Source organism: Apostichopus japonicus, chromosome 18 (assembly GCF_037975245.1).
Source record: "Apostichopus japonicus isolate 1M-3 chromosome 18, ASM3797524v1, whole genome shotgun sequence".
Lineage (NCBI taxonomy): Eukaryota > Metazoa > Echinodermata > Holothuroidea > Aspidochirotida > Stichopodidae > Apostichopus > Apostichopus japonicus.
This window is the reverse complement of record NC_092578.1, coordinates 19,214,482-19,232,192: the sequence shown is the minus strand read 5'-3', so window position 1 is coordinate 19,232,192 and position 17,711 is coordinate 19,214,482. Positions and strand designations below refer to the sequence as shown.

General features: G+C 38.9%; 1 protein-coding gene across 1 annotated transcript; it reads left to right on the top strand.

The window, feature by feature from the left end:
• Window positions 1-6,306, top strand: LOC139958501 (cytochrome c-like). Its single transcript, XM_071955603.1, has 3 exons — window positions 1-158; window positions 4,771-4,985; window positions 5,602-6,306. The coding sequence occupies exons 2-3, from the start codon at window positions 4,787-4,789 to the stop codon at window positions 5,748-5,750; spliced, it is 348 nt and encodes a 115-aa protein (XP_071811704.1). The 5' UTR covers window positions 1-158; window positions 4,771-4,786; the 3' UTR covers window positions 5,751-6,306.
• The last annotated feature ends 11,405 nt before the right edge of the window (window positions 6,307-17,711 follow it).

Here is a 17,711-nt window from a genome sequence, read left to right as displayed (position 1 = left end):
AGTGACGAATTCTGATTTTGCGCAATCTCAACGTCATCCTCATCAGGAATTAAAGTCACGTAACTAGCCTGCTGTAGCAATACACATGTTTGAAGAAGTCGCGAAACTGGTCCGCTGAAAATCTTCTACTTTTACCCTTTCACGTGTATATTATAACGGTAAGTCACTTACGAGGACATTCATAACGTTATTTCATTCATTTAAACGATCCAAATGGAGAATTCCTTGTGTAGGTAGTGATGATTTTTCATTTTCTTTTAGGATTGGAAAGGTAGCTTAGGCTGACTAAAAATCGATTGTTAGTACGTGATGACGTAACCATAATGTGTTAGGATAGCCGGTATTAGTCATTTCTAGTAAGTAAGTACACTAGCTTGCATGATGACCGTCACCCACCTATTAATTTAATAGATTGAATCAGTCCAAGTCTGAGAATGCAGTATTTCCTGCTTTTTCAGAAATAATGTTTTCTTTCATGAGCCTTAGTCACTGAATGATGGATAGATCCCCACAATCTAATGTTAAAAAATTAAGACACATGGACAGTTTGGCACAAGTATAGTCAGTATTGCGAAGTTCGGACACCCCTAAGAAATACACTTTTTCACCATGACAACCTATAGCAACAGCCCATTTCACGAAAAACTACAAAGCTACAGTTATTTTCTCTCCAAAATGACCTGTGTGCAAGTAAATAATTACATATTTGTCAATAAAATGACAGAGATCTATGAAGCCTGTTATAATTACTGAAAGAGCAACTGCGCCTCTAATTTTATCACCAGCGCCACACTGTAGGTTGGGTGTCGAAACTTCGCAATACTCTAGCAAAGAAATACCAGTTCCACAATCACGAAGAATCTTCTTGGAATAGTATGGTGACTTCGAAGTTCGGACACTTAAAAGGATTGTCTGGTGGCCCAAAGAAGTTACCTTAAAAAATAGTAAATAATTTTCCAAACATGTTGTCAAAGTATGAGAACGCTAATGTTGCGTTTGACAGAGAAACGATTTTTTAATCGTTATGGATAGACATTTCAAATATGATTTGAACAGTACAATACGTGACGTCAGCTCTGCCATAGCAGATTGCGTCATAACCCACACTCCGCACAGTACCTATACGGTAATCACAACAAAAACAGCGTGTGTATACAGATAAATTCCTTCCTTAATTTCCGGTGAAATTTCTTAAAAATTAGATATGTTTTCAAAAACTCCTTAAGCCACCATGTACTTGAGCGGTGGTTCCGTGGTCTTTGTGTAACACAAGGTAAATTTTAACAGCAGACTCTGAGTTGTTCAGGCTATACATCGCGCTATCCAGCTCCAACGCGAAAAATGTTCGCATGTAGGCTGTACTCAAACGTTGACAATCGGACAGTTCTGCGAAGCCTAAGCTTTTCAGCGCTATATTCTGCTCTGACAACGATTCGATCAATTTCTTCAATAATTTCCGGTGAAATTTCTTATAAATTAGATATGATTTAAAAAACTCCTCAAGCCGCAATATATTTAGTAGATCGGTGGTTTCGTGGTCTTTGTGTAACACAAGAAAGTTTTAACAGCAGGCTCTTCGTTGTTTGAGTGTACTATGTGTAACGCTATACAAGTACACCAACTGAGTATCGTAGTATATACGTTCGCGAGTATGTACGTTATATATATGAGGCAATTCAATGGGCTTACACGTGAGTTAATTTGCTGCGGAATTGGGAGTGCTAACTTCAAGTCGCCTGTTTTGCCTATCTGCAAGCACTACGTCAAACACCATATTGAAGCGTTCGAACAAACGGTACTTTTGGTGAGAAACTGGTGAATTTGAAAACCAGATTTCTACAAGAAGAAAATGTCGAATGGGGACAATTTTTACATGGTTAGAAAGAGAAAAATAATAACTACAAGGACAATGTATCAAAATCTTCCACCAGACAATTCCTTTAAGACTTAAAACACCCCAAAACTAAATCTTCTGGTATAAATCACCTGAAAATATACTTCATATGGTGGGAGAATTGTGTTATAGTACGATACACGGCCAAACTTTCTTTCCTGCAAACTGTTTTTATGTTGTTTTCCAAGAAGATTCTTCGTGATTGTGGAACTGGTATTTCTTTGCTAGAGTATTGCGAAGTTCGGACACGCAACCCACAGTGTGGCGCTGGTGATAAAATTGGTGGCGCAGTTGCTCTTTCAGTAATTATAACAGACTTCATAGATCTTCGTCATTTTATTGACAAATATGTAAGTAATTTCTTGCACACGGGTCATTTTGGAGAGAAAATAACTGTAGCTTCGTACTTTTTGGTGAAATTTGGCTCTTCCTGTAGGTTTTCATGGTGAAATCGTGTATTTCTTAGGGTGTCCGAACTTCGCAGTATGCCGAACTTAGCAATACTGACTATACTGTACAACGTGAAAACAGTTTGCAGGAAAGAAAGTTTGGCCGTGTATCGTAATATAACACAATTCTCCCACCATATCAAGTATACTTTCAGGTGATTAGACCAGAAGATATAGTTTTGGGGTGTTTTAAGGCTTAGGTGTCCGAACTTTGAATTGTCCATGCTACTTAGATTGACTAGACTCCCAAGTCTACAGTAAATTAGGCTCAATTTTCGTTAGCCTTTGTTAAAATAATTAAGTGATATTAAGGAACATTTCCCTTAGCAGTCTAATCAATGATAGCATACTATAATATAAAATCTAATTGTTTTCCTTGTCGTTATTCATTCGGCACTAGGCCAATCCAGTTTGGAATAACAATCACTTAGGCCTAGGCACCAAAGGAACCTCCAAGTTGTAGGTTGTCAATAAGGAATTTAAGGAAAAATCTGCAAGGTGACCTATAGATATCGGTATGCAGGTCATCCTCCTGTCGATGAGTTGAAGGTTGTAGTGCTTGCATCTAAACAGATCCAGCCTTGGATATACTTTTACAAAACTGGCCATTAGTTTACTGTGAGTTTAGCACAATGTGTGCTTAACTTTTCATTAATCTTGAACTGATCAATGTCAAACAGCCCACAGTTCAGCTTTACATTCTACATCAGGTTTATATTGTATTCGCTCTTCAAGGGATATTTCATTCGTAGACAATTTAACATTTCTCTTAGGGACAAGAGTATTCAAGATTTATTGAAGACCCTACTCAACATCTTCCAAAACAATGCTAATGTTCACAAATATAACGCTGTGTGAAGATATCATTTTGACGTAAAGGTGCAGAAAAGATCTGTCTCTTGCTTACATTGATGTATTTTGTCAACATAATGATTACATCCCTAACATTCTAATGTACTCAGCAATGTTCCTACACTCAACATTCAAGTATCAGAGAAACTGTATGACTTGATACCATTTAGATGGATGAGATAGCCAGCACCCAACTGATGTTAAATTTAACTCACATATACCAATGTAGAAATGCAAAGCAGTAAGCATACTGTATATATGATACCTTCTTTATGGATAAATTTACTGAAGAAACACAGTAGATAGGAATGATTGGAGTAGCATGCTTACCGTGCACTTTATACTGTAGAGTGTTGACCTCCAGACATTCCTTAGGTAAATTCTCAATAATTTTAGCATGTACCACAGTGGACTCTCTTCATCTGTGCACACATTGCACGGTAGTGTTTGCATAGCAGGTGTAATACAAATATTGTACCTTGTGTACTGTGCAGTAACAGACACTGTAGGGCAGTTACGACGTGAGCATAGTAGAGTTCCAACTTGCATCTTTTGTCGTAATGAAAGAATTCTATTACCAATTGACCTGTGTACTGTAGTTCTTTAATGGGTAATAAACTCATGTATGTGTTCAGATGGGATAAAATCAATACCTGCATGGAATCCACTTGCCCAAATTGCCCAATAGTACAAAGATTTTAAATGAAAGAAGAAGAAAAAACTGTTAAGAAACTGCTTATAATCTACTGCACAGAGTCTTTGTAGGATCTGCTGCATAACACCTGTGTAGGTAAATAAAAGTCAGGCCCTCGAACTTCTATATGTAGAAGTAATAAATTGTAGAAAACATGCAGTGGTACTGAAAACTAGCTCTGATATTGTCTTGAGTGGAAAAAAAAAAAAATCGAGCAGACAGAGTATTGTAGGGATCTATGAAAATAATGCAATGTAGGGCTCCTGCAAATAAGTGAAATTTATTCAGACAGTGATATTCAAAGAAGTGAAAAGGGACAGGCAGCTGGATTTACAGCCTCCATAGCTGCTCTATATTACAATAGAATGCAGTAAAGGAAGAAACAGATTACAAGCACACGGAATTGTTAATTAAAGAGGAAAGAACCAGGCTGTTACATCCTTGGTTCAGATCCATATGTAGATAACATTAGGATAGTCCTGCATGTTAACTGTTATTAAGAGTGACTGATAGGGAGACATGATGTAGCCTGGTACAGTATTGAATACAATGTTGCATGCTGCTAGTCTTCAGTATTTATCCTATCTTCAAACTGATCAACTTTAATGAGCAGGTAGCTATACCTATTATCAAATTCAATTCTGTATGCAGGCTTAATTAAAATTGGCTTTCTGAGCCATTCTCTCCATCTCCATGTACAAATTTATATCAAAGCCAATGAGTTATTAAGAACTGCTTTCACTGATAACAAAATTGTTTCGCCTCGTGATCGTTAGACCAAATAAACATTCAGTTTTTGAATTTTGGGGAAATTAATGATTCCATTCATTTTCTTTCTTTTATGAAACCACTTAAGTTTTATATCAATTTCTCCAAAGCAGATAAGTTGATCGCAAGATGCCCGAAAAGAAAGACGAAAAGATACCCGTAGGGGATCCGGCAAAGGGAGCCAAGATCTTCAAGGTCAAATGCACACAGTGTCACGTCATAGACGACTCTGGCAAGCACAAACAGGGTCCTAACCTGAAGGGCCTCTGGGGTAGGAAGACTGGTCAGGCACCTGGTTTCTCCTACACAGATGCAAACAAAAACAAAGGTATGTTCTGAAATGCAGACTTCACTGATCATGCCTCCTTTGTGCATGAGGTCCTGTAACTGTCCACACACTAGTTGCCTACAGTGTAGCAGATAGTCAGGTAGAATTATGACAAAATGTGAGGGAAAAAATGACTTTATTGATTACTTGCCTACTGCCTAGTAACCTTTAAAGTCAAATCTTGGTTTGGGGAGAGAGGGCCTGTAAGCACAATAACTCAAAAATATGTGTGGTGGTTGAGCTTCATAAGGTAGTTTATGAAGTACCCTTCTAATCACAGGAAGTCTTTCATGTGGAGGTCAAAGGTCAAGAGAGGTGAAGGTTTACAAACTTTGTAAAACACAATAATGCCAAATGTCAAGCAGTGTGTACTGTAGATCTCACCATAGTGAGGAAAGAACTCATAATTTTTAGGGGAGTATAGAGGTCATTAGAGGTCAAAATCTGGAAACTTCGTAAACATGGTATCTCTATATAGTAAATCGCCTTACAAATGCAGAATTTGCTCACAGGGACTAAAAGTAAGTGGAACTGTACTTTACTGTAATACTGTACCAGTAGAATATCTTTCTTCGCTAGACTTAGTTTAATCAGTCTTGGTCCTTTCATGTCACAGGCATCACCTGGAATGAGGAAACTTTATGGATCTACCTCCTCAACCCCAAAGACTACATCCCTGGAACCAAGATGGTCTTTGCTGGCCTCAAAAAGAAGAAGGAGAGAGCTGATCTGATTGCATACCTCAAGGATGAAACGTCCAAATAATGAACTGATTCGTTAGGCTTTACATTAAACAATTGACAAATGTCTCTGTAAACCACTTTCATCTGTTGATGCGAAAAGGACGGGAGGAGTAATCAGTTTGAGAAGCTTCCAAAGAGAAAGAAGAATTGAAGAGCAAAGCACTGGATTTGAAATTATTCGATCAAATTTGCTCTAGCAAAAATCCTATATGTTTGTTTGATGTACAGAGCTGCTTGTATCAAGTTGATTTTCCTTACCTGCGCTTGCAAAACTGGAATAACGTGTGTGAATTGTGAATATTGTTATTTGGATTTACATGTAATATTTGATGGCATATATTTCTTATCCTGTGTATAAGTATTTAATGTATTTTGGAGTTACGGAAGAGAAAACCAGAAAGGAAAAAAACGTGAAAGAAAGATGGAGGAGTCAATTCTCATTCTCTATGTTACCTTTAAAAACTGAATATAATAATAATAAAAACAAAATAAGAAAGTTTGGTGCTTCTGTGTGTTATGGTTTTACATTTCATAGCTACAGTTTATTGTCTATAATACCATTTGAAAGTAAAAAACAATTTTAGTTTTTTTGTATTTTTTTTTCTCACCAGAAATTTCATTATGCTTGGATTTCGAATCAAATGTTTGGGTCCTGCAGCCTCAAGTAATTACTGATAGATAAATTTTCCGTCCAGAAACTATAATCTGACCAGTTCTTATCACATGTAAGCCCAGAATTGTTCTGTCGTAATATTTCAGCATGTGCATGACAAAAGTGAAATTACTGGATGAATAGATTAAATTTCAATTTGCATGAATAAAAGTAACAATGATTGCGAGGGTTACAAGTTTCTACAATCTCTAAAACATATTTTTGCATTTTCTATCCCAGTGCTGGAATCATACACTGGTAATATGGTTTATAGGGAAATGTTGTATGTTTTCTGAAGGCAATGCTTCTTGCATTAGTTCTTTAAATTACATCCTTTCGTCTTTTGTTGACATTTAGCAAGGTTTATCTTTCAGTTTCTAAATATAAATAATAATAAATTTAGGGACTTCAATTAAGGCATTGTGAACTAAGCAGTAAAACTAAGCAGAGTTCCAGGAAATAGCAAGTGTGTGAAGTATGCTGAAATATGACTAGGCCTTAAACTTGTCATATACACCCCTTCCCCTCCCATAACCGTCCCTAGACAGTACCTACCCCCTCCCATTCCCCTCCATCCACCTAGAAAATAAATCATGAGACAAGTTGAGATTAAACTATGTCAGTCGTGATATGCTTATTCCCAGAAGTATAGGCAGAAGTCTGGAGGAGGAACCGCTTTCTTACACTGAAGCCAAACCTGGCCAACAGATTAACTTACACTTCAAGTTGTAAGGTCATAGGTTTTTCAGAGAAACATTAAACAAACACGTTGGCAGGTACAGAACTTTCAGAAGACTACTGTGTGGATAGCTCTCTTGAATACGACGGTAGTGCATGCGATCCTCTAAACTATATACCCTTCCCAACCAGGTTGCAATATTTGGTTCAGCCATAGCGACCTTAGATTGTCTCTTTGGATGCACGACTGCTAAGCATGACATGTTACTGTATTCAATGTACCGGATATTTCTGCGCAGGCGTGTTATAGCCTATAAGCTGCACGAACTTCACACTTTATTGACGTATGGATTTCATTGTCATACGAGCTATCAAGGTTAGCCACATAGGTTTCCATTTCCTGACACGTTATGTAAAACACATGCAACTACTCTGAACATGCTCGTGTTTAATGATTATCTGTTTTATAACTGTAAATATTACATAATATTTAAAATAGACAAAGTCATCAGGCTTTCAGTATTACTTCAAGATTTGCCCTGCCAACTAATCCCAGATATCGAAGATGGTCGAACTAGACGGTTAATTCCCCCCCCCCCCAAAAACAACCTATATTGAACAGCTGTGAAACTTATACTAACAATTTTCTGTCTGTTTCAGCATAAAGGGTGATCAATGTAGCTCCACCTGTAGTTTATTCAGAGTGACCCTGTTCATAGAGGGTTGAAGGCTTCGCGACCCCTCCCTGCACGCGTGATTTTTTTCCCCAGGATGGTTGTGGGTAATTAACATAAAGTAGGCGTGTTCAATGCATTCCTGTACAGTGTATACAAACCAGACAGGGTTTGGAGCAGGCATGGTTTGATCGCATTTAAGTATAGTATCACGTAGATGATGTGGTCTGCCGTACGTGTGTCTTGTACAGGTAGGGATATCCATGGCACAAGCTTGAGAGGACCAAACTCCCTGGCCTTGGCCCTGCGTGGGTGTATTGATTCTGTGCACAAGTCCGTAATACGTAGATGATATGGTCTGCCGTACGTGTGTCTTGTAGGGGTCACGAAATTTGGTACCACCTATAGACTACAGTATTACTACTGGCCTATTACTAGTTTGTAACTTTTACGAGGGTGAGTAAGTGAGCGAACTAGGACTAGGAACTAACAAAAACCGATGCCCATATCCAGTCGACGTACGTGTGATTCGCACTAGCCTTATAATACGTCATAAAGGCTAGGCTAGTACAGTGCATGCGCGCGATATCCAAGTTGTTGTGTGATGGTACGGTATTTGTAACAATAGCAGTATAGTACAGTGCATATGGTCATACCAAACTTTCCTAAAGTAGGCCTACTGCACATTAGCACTGATTGAGACACGCCTCCTTTATGTTAATTACCCACAACCATCCTGGGAAAAAAAAATCACGCTCCCTGCACAGAGCGTGTTATAGTGACCTTTGACCCCGTTACAACAACCTATTTTCAACTTTATTGTGATAACAGTCTTCAGACCAGTCTTATTATGGGAGTGCAGTATGAATTACTTATGGGCTTATGCAACATTCGTTAATTCAATGTATCTTTCTGTGTGTGTGTGTGTGTGTGTGTGTGTGTGTGAGTAATAAACTTATATGTCACTCTGACAATCTCTCTCTCTTTGGAAAGGATGAAGTAATAAACGGGACATTTGATCACCTCTCACGGTCTTCGTGTCTATATATTATTTATTCATTTCCGGTTATTCTCAACGTTTGTCTTTTCTTTCTCTAAAATCTGCAAAAGCGGGTTTTCTTCATTTCCCCCTCTCCCAAGCCCCCCCCCCCCCATTTTGAACGGGCAAGGAGTGATAGTGACTGTTTGTTCTTGTCATAAAGGAACGGTATGCGGGGTGGGGGGGGGGTGGTGAATGGATCGATGTGTTCTTACAGTGATAGAACAATTTAAGGATGAGTTTTCCCAAACATTTTGAAATATTAAGACTTTTGTGATTCAAATTAAATTCAACAATCACTCATTAAGATTTCCTTAGTAGTAAAATGAAATAGAAGCCTGTATACGTACAAGAACGCACACGCACAACTTTTTTGACCTTCATTTCACTCTAGATCAGAATGCCTGAACCGTACAAGGCCTATACTGTGCAGCATGCAGAACATCAAAACTTGTTCCTCTATAGCAGTGTTCTAGTACTCTGTACCGAAGTAGTACTCGGGTACCTTTCTGAAAATGATCGCTCTCGCTGCTAAGTACTCGGATGATAAAGTACTTGGTACTCGTCATTCATTGGTCATTGACTCAGATGCTGAAAGTACTCGGTCGTGTACCCGAATTAAAGTACTTAGTACTCGCTCATGACGAGTACTCACAATATAGATATGTTATGTAAAACTGACCTCAAGACAGGAAATCGAATCATTTTTCGTCGTTTTGGCATGCTATTGTATTACGCTATATATTACTATACCCATTACTATACCCATAAAGTACGTCTATAGCCTACATCAGCAGTATATCATACATGTAGGCTTGTGTATCACCACGTGCTTATAGGCTGTACGCAGATGAATAATGCGTGAGGTAGCATGCGCCCATTAAAAGACCCATTGACTTACACACTAAATAACAAAAGTAATGTGGTCTCTAAGTCTTGATAGAAGTTCACACTAGCTGAACGCTACCCATCCACCGGATAGCTGACAAGTTGGCCTTTCATGGCACCATCAATTTTCCGTAACATAACCATGCAGATTTTTTGCTATCCGAGCCGGAAATTTTCGTCATTTGTAAACAACCCTCTTCACTCAATACTAAACAATATCGTACGCTGCTCCTGGGAGGCCTAAAATTGCCTCAATTGACCCAATTTTTGAACCACATGTTCTTCCTTTAATGCTCTTAAAGATGCAATCCACAAGAAATCAGATCATGATTGATAACGTATCAAAAAAGATGTTTTCCTTCTGTATTTTGGCACTTTTCCCGAGATAGGAGAACATCCGGGCTGATATATAGGCTCTAATAGGAGTATGCCACCGTGAGTGGTGTATGTTGCTAACGTAGTATGAGGTACTATATACCACAATTACAGTTAACCTTACATCCGCTCGTAAGGCTAACCATTACAAAAAGTCATAATTTGAACTAATACAATGTAATACAATGCTTGTTTGGGATATTTTCAATCACTATCATTGTTTTTTGTTTTTTTCAATCAACGTACAAATGGTGTGAAACGTGTGTACACGACAGGAATTTGCTTGCTCAGGACTTTCAATTTGTTGTCATTCCAATATCAGAAAATTTCTGATGATATTGAGACATTTTCACAAAGTTGCCAAACAGTAACAAAATCCGAGCAATTACATAACATTCAACTGTTCCGTGATCATCAAAGAGAAGTAATAAGCGAACGGTTCTTGTGTATTCCCTAAATCAAAAGTACTCAGATGAGAACGTTCTTGTACTCTGTACTCGGTGTTAAACAGTTGCACTCGTACACTGGTACTCGGATCATTAAAAGCAGTACTCGGACAATGGTATACTAACTACTCGGGACCTCAAGTTTTCGGAAGTACTCGGATCAAAGCAGGGGCGGCGATTTGTTTCAAATATTGAGGGGGGGGGGGGACATTTGCTTGAGTGCAGGCGCGTAGCAACTTTCATCCCCAAAATTGTTCGCGCACTTCGTGATATTTTGTATAAAACTCTGTGACGTTTTTTGGTGATATTTAGTAACCAATTGTGACACGGTAAGACAGGCGCGTAGCGAGGAATTTGCCAAGGGAGGGGCGAATCTTTTAGGCAAACTATCTAAGCGTAGCGCCACCATAAGTTGGCGCGAAGCGTAAAAGAAAATTTCGGTCGAAAATGCCTCCCAGATCGCTGGAAATGGCACTTCCCAGGCCTTGTAAGTTGCATCTAGGCATTTTCTTATTTGAAATTACTAGCGATATCATAAAAAATACCAAAAATATGCTCAAGGGGGGGGGGGGGGGGTGAAGGGGGCGACCGCTACCTTGGCTGCGCGCCTGCGGTTAATAATATTGTAGGAAACAGGCCTAATGGAAACCCAGTGAACCCATATCGATGTGGATCATATATATATGATTGTACGTACTCACACTCATACACAAGAGATGTACAGACATTATGATAATAATCATGAATGACAACTTGGTCACAGGTCACAGAAACGACCACGAAGAGTCATTTACCTCATGCAGTATGTGTTGGATGAAGTTTAAGCCACCGCCAAATATGATTTGGATAAATAATCTCACGCATTATTAGCCACACAAAAAACCTATGCCACCAAATATTGGGGGATATTAGATACTATATTCCCCACCTAATATAATGGGGGACATGTCCCCCCACCCCCGCCCCCCATGATCGCCGCCCATGGATCAAAGTACTTGCTACCACACTGCTCTATAGGATCATGGAGTTCTCTTCTAACTCCATTATAGGATCGATCGCTTCGTTAAATAATGATATCAAAAGTCTACGTTTGCCGTTTCCCAGCCAGTTGGGACAATTTCCTAATGCTAATGCCTCTCTAAACTGTACTCCAATAGCATGCTCTTAAAGCACTGGTAGCAAGGGCGTAGGAACCGGGGGGCTGGGGGGCGCCAGCCCCCCAGTGAAAAATATGGTGGGGCGGAAGTATCATTCCGCCCCCCCCCCGCTCCGCAGGTCAGAAAACCCCTTTTTCATTTCCAAATGAGAAAAAAAATCTCATTTGGAGCACCAAATTGCATTTAAGGCCAGGTGAAAATGCAAAATTATTTACAAAATAGAGTGGGTTTTGAAGTGTGCTATATTGCACCAAATTGCATCTGAGGCCACCTGGAAATGCAAAATAATTCCAAAGGGGAGGGGGACACCCCCTCCCCTCAGACCCCTCCCCCAGGCCGGCCATCAGTCTTCAGCCCCCCCCCACCCAAAAGTACCTTCCTACGCCACTGACTGGTAGTGTCAGTACAAACAGTCCCTATAATCTTGACCTGATACTGCTCGTACTGACAACTCGAGTGCTCTGAAGCGGAACATAACACTACAGTATAGAAAAAAATTGTCCAAACTAGGTGCGATTCCTTAGTTTGAAATTAATATTCATGATGTTAACCATGACATTTTAATAGGTAACGGAAATTTCCATCTCGAGATAATGAGGTGGAAAATTTCCGTATCTTATTAAATGTCATGGTTACTATGCTTAGCAACATTAGTATTCATCTCCCCTCACAGCATACCAAGCAGAATATTAAGTAGGTCTGGATACTATCGTTTCAATATCAATGAAAAGATTCGACCGTAAAAAGAAAGTATGGAACTGCATTTTGTATTTGCATATTTTTGGTAAACTTTCGATATATGATAACCAAAATAAAACAAAACTGTTAACAATTAGCTAATTATCCTCTAAAAAGCCTGTGTAAGGGAATTTGTAAAAGTAAGATGGTCTGATGTTTCGATCCAAGCAAGACCTTCAGATGCTAAATGACAAGTAAGAGTATAACAGAAGGGACAAAGACGCACAGAAAACAGACAGGTTAATGAATATGGTGAACACAAAGAGATAGATGTAAGATGATTAGTGGACAAGGGATGAAGAGAAGAAAGAAAGAAACCAACAGGGGAATAGGAGATTAACTGTACAGGGACAAAGAGAGGATTAAGGGAAGAGAATAAATTAGAGAAGGACAAAGACAGAAAGGTGTGGAGAAAACAAAGGTGGGAAAGAGCTACGGGGTACTCAAGGGGGGGGGGCGACCCCTCCCATTGCTCCCCCTGGTTACGTCCCTGGATGGGCGTTGGTGAGGTTCATGTGAACAATAGCCTACCCAAGGTCAGCAGGCAATGGCCCGTCAATGGGTTTATTGGCACGGGGAAACTCAAGTAGTTTCTTCCATAACGAAAGGCAGGAGAGGTGGGAAGTGGAGACAGGAAGTGGGTCAGCTGGGCACGAAATGTGTACTTTTCCTTACAAATACTTGCACTGCCTCGTGTCTTTCGAAATATTGTACACCCAAGATTTGGGTCAGATATCCCAAACGTCACGAGAACAAATGTACTATTCCAGAGATGCCAAGGTCAGATGTTTTTTAGGCGGGTGAAAATTGTCTGGTGCTGTTGCTTACGTACACCATCTAAGCGGAGCGCCACCATGGGTTGGCGCGAAGCGTACAAGAAAATTTTGGGATCTTACGGCCCCTCAGATGGCCGGAAACATCACTTCCCGGGTCATCTAAGCTGAATCTATACTGTCTCAATCGTATAGGTAACGTTGCTTTCAGCCGGGCATATTTAGCACGATCGGCTTTGAGTAATTTCCGATCCTGGCGGTTCTGAGATAATTCGCATTTTGGTGTGATGAAATGAATTTCACGCTAGTAATGATACACGTTCACAGGAAAAACTGTGGGCGTTTTTTGGAAAATGCGGGAGATTCGGACAGGTGGGCGGGTGACGACCCGAAAGTGCGGGTGACACCCGCCCAAAGCGGGTGACTTGGCAGCACTGCTATTCTCTGTCACTAGACACCGCTCTAAACATGGAAAGTTTCTGCTATATAATTACTATTATAAAATATGGAATAATCTCCAAACTGGTATTAGACTTTCGAAATCATTTGCTCCATTTAGGTATAAACTAAAGAGTTATCTAACTTCCAAGTACCGTGATTGATATTATTGTCAATTTTGTTTTGTACATTTTGTTTTTCTTTCATACTTTGTTCTGTTATTTTCTTTCTTTTTCTTTAGGGTTACTAGCTTTGATAAACATTTCATGTTTTTTTTCTAGTATCCTGTATATACCATTACTGCACTGTTTTTGTATCTCTATGTATATGCGGAACAAACAAAGCGGCATTAGTTAGATGAGTGGCTTCATTGTATGTCGTATCACGTCATTCTTCCTACTTTCAATTTCTATGGGAATTTTGTCATTGACCGATCACAACCACTGGAGAGGTCAGTGATCACAACCAGCACGATGGGGTCACATAATGTTAGCACCAATCAAAACAGATCTTATGAAAGCTTGGGGTTTCAGTCAATCACAAGCATTTCCTGGATACACAACATGTCTGCGCCCATGTGAACTTATGTCGACCCGTCCCAATTTTAGTGATGTGACAAGCAGAAGATTTACACAGTATAATCAATGTCGGCCTAAGTTAGTGCGTTAAGTACACAACTTGTCCATGTGACTTCAAGTTCAAGACAGAGACTGGAGTAGGCTCTAGGCCTAACACTGAATGTAAGCGTTTAGAGAGCTTGTTAGGTGCCTACGCAGACCACTATAACATTTATAGGGCCTAATTATCTGAAAAAGAAACTCATGATGCAGGATCAATTGAAGATTCGTCTGGATCATCTTCCATGCAGGTAGGCCTAGGCTATGTAATTTTTTTTCTTTCAAGTTTGTTCAAACAAGAGGATAGTAATTATTCCTACATCCTATATTTTCCCAGGATATTTAAAAAATATGGTAGGTTGAATACTAACATTAGGGCCTAGGGTTTGTTTGAGATGTTGAAATGTATTGGTACCCACCTGTGTAAACTCATTGAAATTGCATAGTCTAGTCCTTCATGTTATAAATAATATTCGTTGAAATTTGTGATTGGCCATGAATAACATTGTCTGCACAAGATTATTCTTCTCCTGATAGTCTTCTCAAACTCTGTGGGCTTGTGTTGGATGCAATGTATATTCCAAAAAGTGGAGATTTACTCCACAACCATGACTGATGCATCATATTCATACATTCAATCCTCTGCTAATGGTTCTCCAAAGTTTCATTCCCTATGTGCTGTGTGCAGCAATTGTATCCAGGGACAATTTGGTTTTATGACATTAGACTCCAAAATAGGACTTCAGTTGTAAATTCAAGGTGACAGTAACATAAACTAAATTGATTTCTTTCTTTTGGAAATTGTTAGGCAATTATATAATCTGTTCTGGTGATGCAGAATTCATTCAGCAGGTGGTTCAATTCCATCAACAGATATCATACAGCCAAACACTTTCCAAAAGAACCCCAAATGACCTTTGACCTCCACCAGACTTACATTTATGGATGAAAGTTCACCACCTCAAACTGAATGATGACAAGACTGATCTACTTGTAACTTCCCCACACAAATCCAAGTGGGGGTGGCGTTGTTGAATCCTCATCATCAGTACGTGACCTCGGTATCATTCTTGACTTTATCTTAAACATCAATCTGTAGGGCAGCATACTTTACCATCGCTTGCACAACATCAATGCCATAAGGAAGTCACTTGATACCAGAACTGCTGAACCACCGTCTCATGCCTTTGTCACATCTCGTCTAGAATGTTGTCATGCTGTCTTAGCTGGTCTCCCCAAACGTTTAATAAACAAGCTACAGGTTGTCCAAAATAGCGCAGCTAGAGTGATTCTTAACATGAGGAAATTTAACAAAGAAACAACTACAAAATTCTTTTGCCAACTTGGAAAACCCTTCATTGGCAAACACCTCAATATTTGTGTGATCTCATCTCCCCCTAACAAGCCGACTCATTCTCCCCACTCTCAACATGCTAATATCCTTAAATTCAATGTATACGGTGATTGTGCATCTTCTAGAACTGGGCACTGGCCCTTGTTTATGAAAAATGAGTCTTAAGAATTTCAAAATCATGGTTGACATTGAACTTTTGTTGTTGCTACAAGACCACAGATGGGACTCACTATTGTTTATAGTCTTTGCCTGGTTCAAATGGCATGCAAATGTGGCACAATTTAATTTTACATTTAACAGAGGGCAACCTTGTTTGTTTAAATTTAGAATTTCTTTACACTCTATTTACATTCAGAATTTCAGAGAAATCTTTATACCTCTTTGCTTGCTTTAATGTAACATGCATAACCTTGCCTTTTTCTAAGCCTTAGCTATTGAAATGTTTTATCCTACCAGACCAAATTCTGAAAGGTTGACCTCACCCCACCCCCTTTCCCAGTAGTATACTGATGTTTGGTGCATAGAAGAGTTTGCCTGAGCATTTCCTTTTTTTAACTTTCATGGTTGCGCCTTGTTTGGCATGAGGAAGGCTGTTGAAGGTGTAGGTGGGGGGAGGAGACATACCCACAATTTTTTGCTCAGTATTTGCGGTAAAATGCTGACAGAGTTACTGTGTAAAGGGTGGTTGCAATGCCCCCCCCCCCCCATCCCCCAATCAATCGAGAGTTTGAATTGTTCATCACCTTATCTGAATATTCAATGTGATAGCATCATGGTTTGTTGGTTACCGTGTCCGAAGAATGCAATAGCTTTGTGACATAGTTGTAACAACATCAAATTATGTGATAGCATCACCATGACAAGTTTTCAGTCTCTTCACTAATAAAGATCATGTCATGAAAGGAGATTTCCATTCATCTGTGAAAAATAGTCAATGAAATAAACAATCAAATGCCATTATAAATTGCGACTTGAGTTTATTGAAAGCACCAAGTAAAGTCCTCTTGCTGCAATGTTACCAGATTCAAGTATTGCATTTATTTACCACTAATAGGCTGTGATATCACTACAATAACAAAATACATCTCTGTTTTTGCCAGCAACTAGATTGCAGTAGAAGTAAGCAAGCACACATACTTATTAACATATGAAAAGGAAATGAGAATTTACATGCAAAGGATTTTGTCAAACTGAAACACAACCAGCTATAGTATTTCCAAGATACATTTGTCATGGCAAAGTACTGTCAAAAACTACAAAATGCGATACACGAAATGCACATAAATTTGAGGTTTGCTGTTGTGTTTTGATCCAGACACCATGCAACATATTTCTTGTTAATTAAACAAAACAGGTCTTTGTATACTGACTTGACAGAAAGGAAAATGTTAATTGACATTCAAGACTCATTGAAACCACAGAATGTTTAACATACAATGGTTGAGTTCATTTACTGCAATGTTCAGAAGATAGATATTTGATAACTATTTTATGCCACAACAAATACCTTTTCACAGTGAAAAAAACCCTTTTTAGACTAAATGGATCAATAAATGTACAGAACATACAGCACCTGTGATTTGCAACAGGCATATATATAGCATTTTCATTTTAAGATAGGTTATTTATTTTAATGTTGCTTAAAATTTATTAGTCACTAGTATCAAGCTTCCTCTTGATTAACTGTATGATTAGGTGGCAGAATATGATAATTAATGACAGCAGCATGAGCAAAAATATCTACAAACCTTTTCTGCCATACCCCTCCCCCTCCCCTTTTCTTCATCAACATTGAACAACCAAGGTGTGAATTGTTATTCTGCTTGCATACTGTGCTTTCTCAAGTGACTTGAATTGCAATACACATTGAGTTGCTTTTCAAAGTTATTGTGATCATTTGCTTGATCCTATGTAGTTTTGGTCACTGTCATAGGGGGAATTATTCCATTACTTCTCATATAATGTCTGAAAATGTTGCCAACAGATGATTGAACAAACACCGGTCCATGCAGTGACCAAACTGAGAGGATTAACATTTTTACTTGCCAGAGGAAAGCTTGTGGTTGCAATTGTGACCATAATGTGTATGAAACAACAGCGTACAAAATAATACACAAAGAAAGTCAAAGATTGCTAATGGTGGAATAACAACAT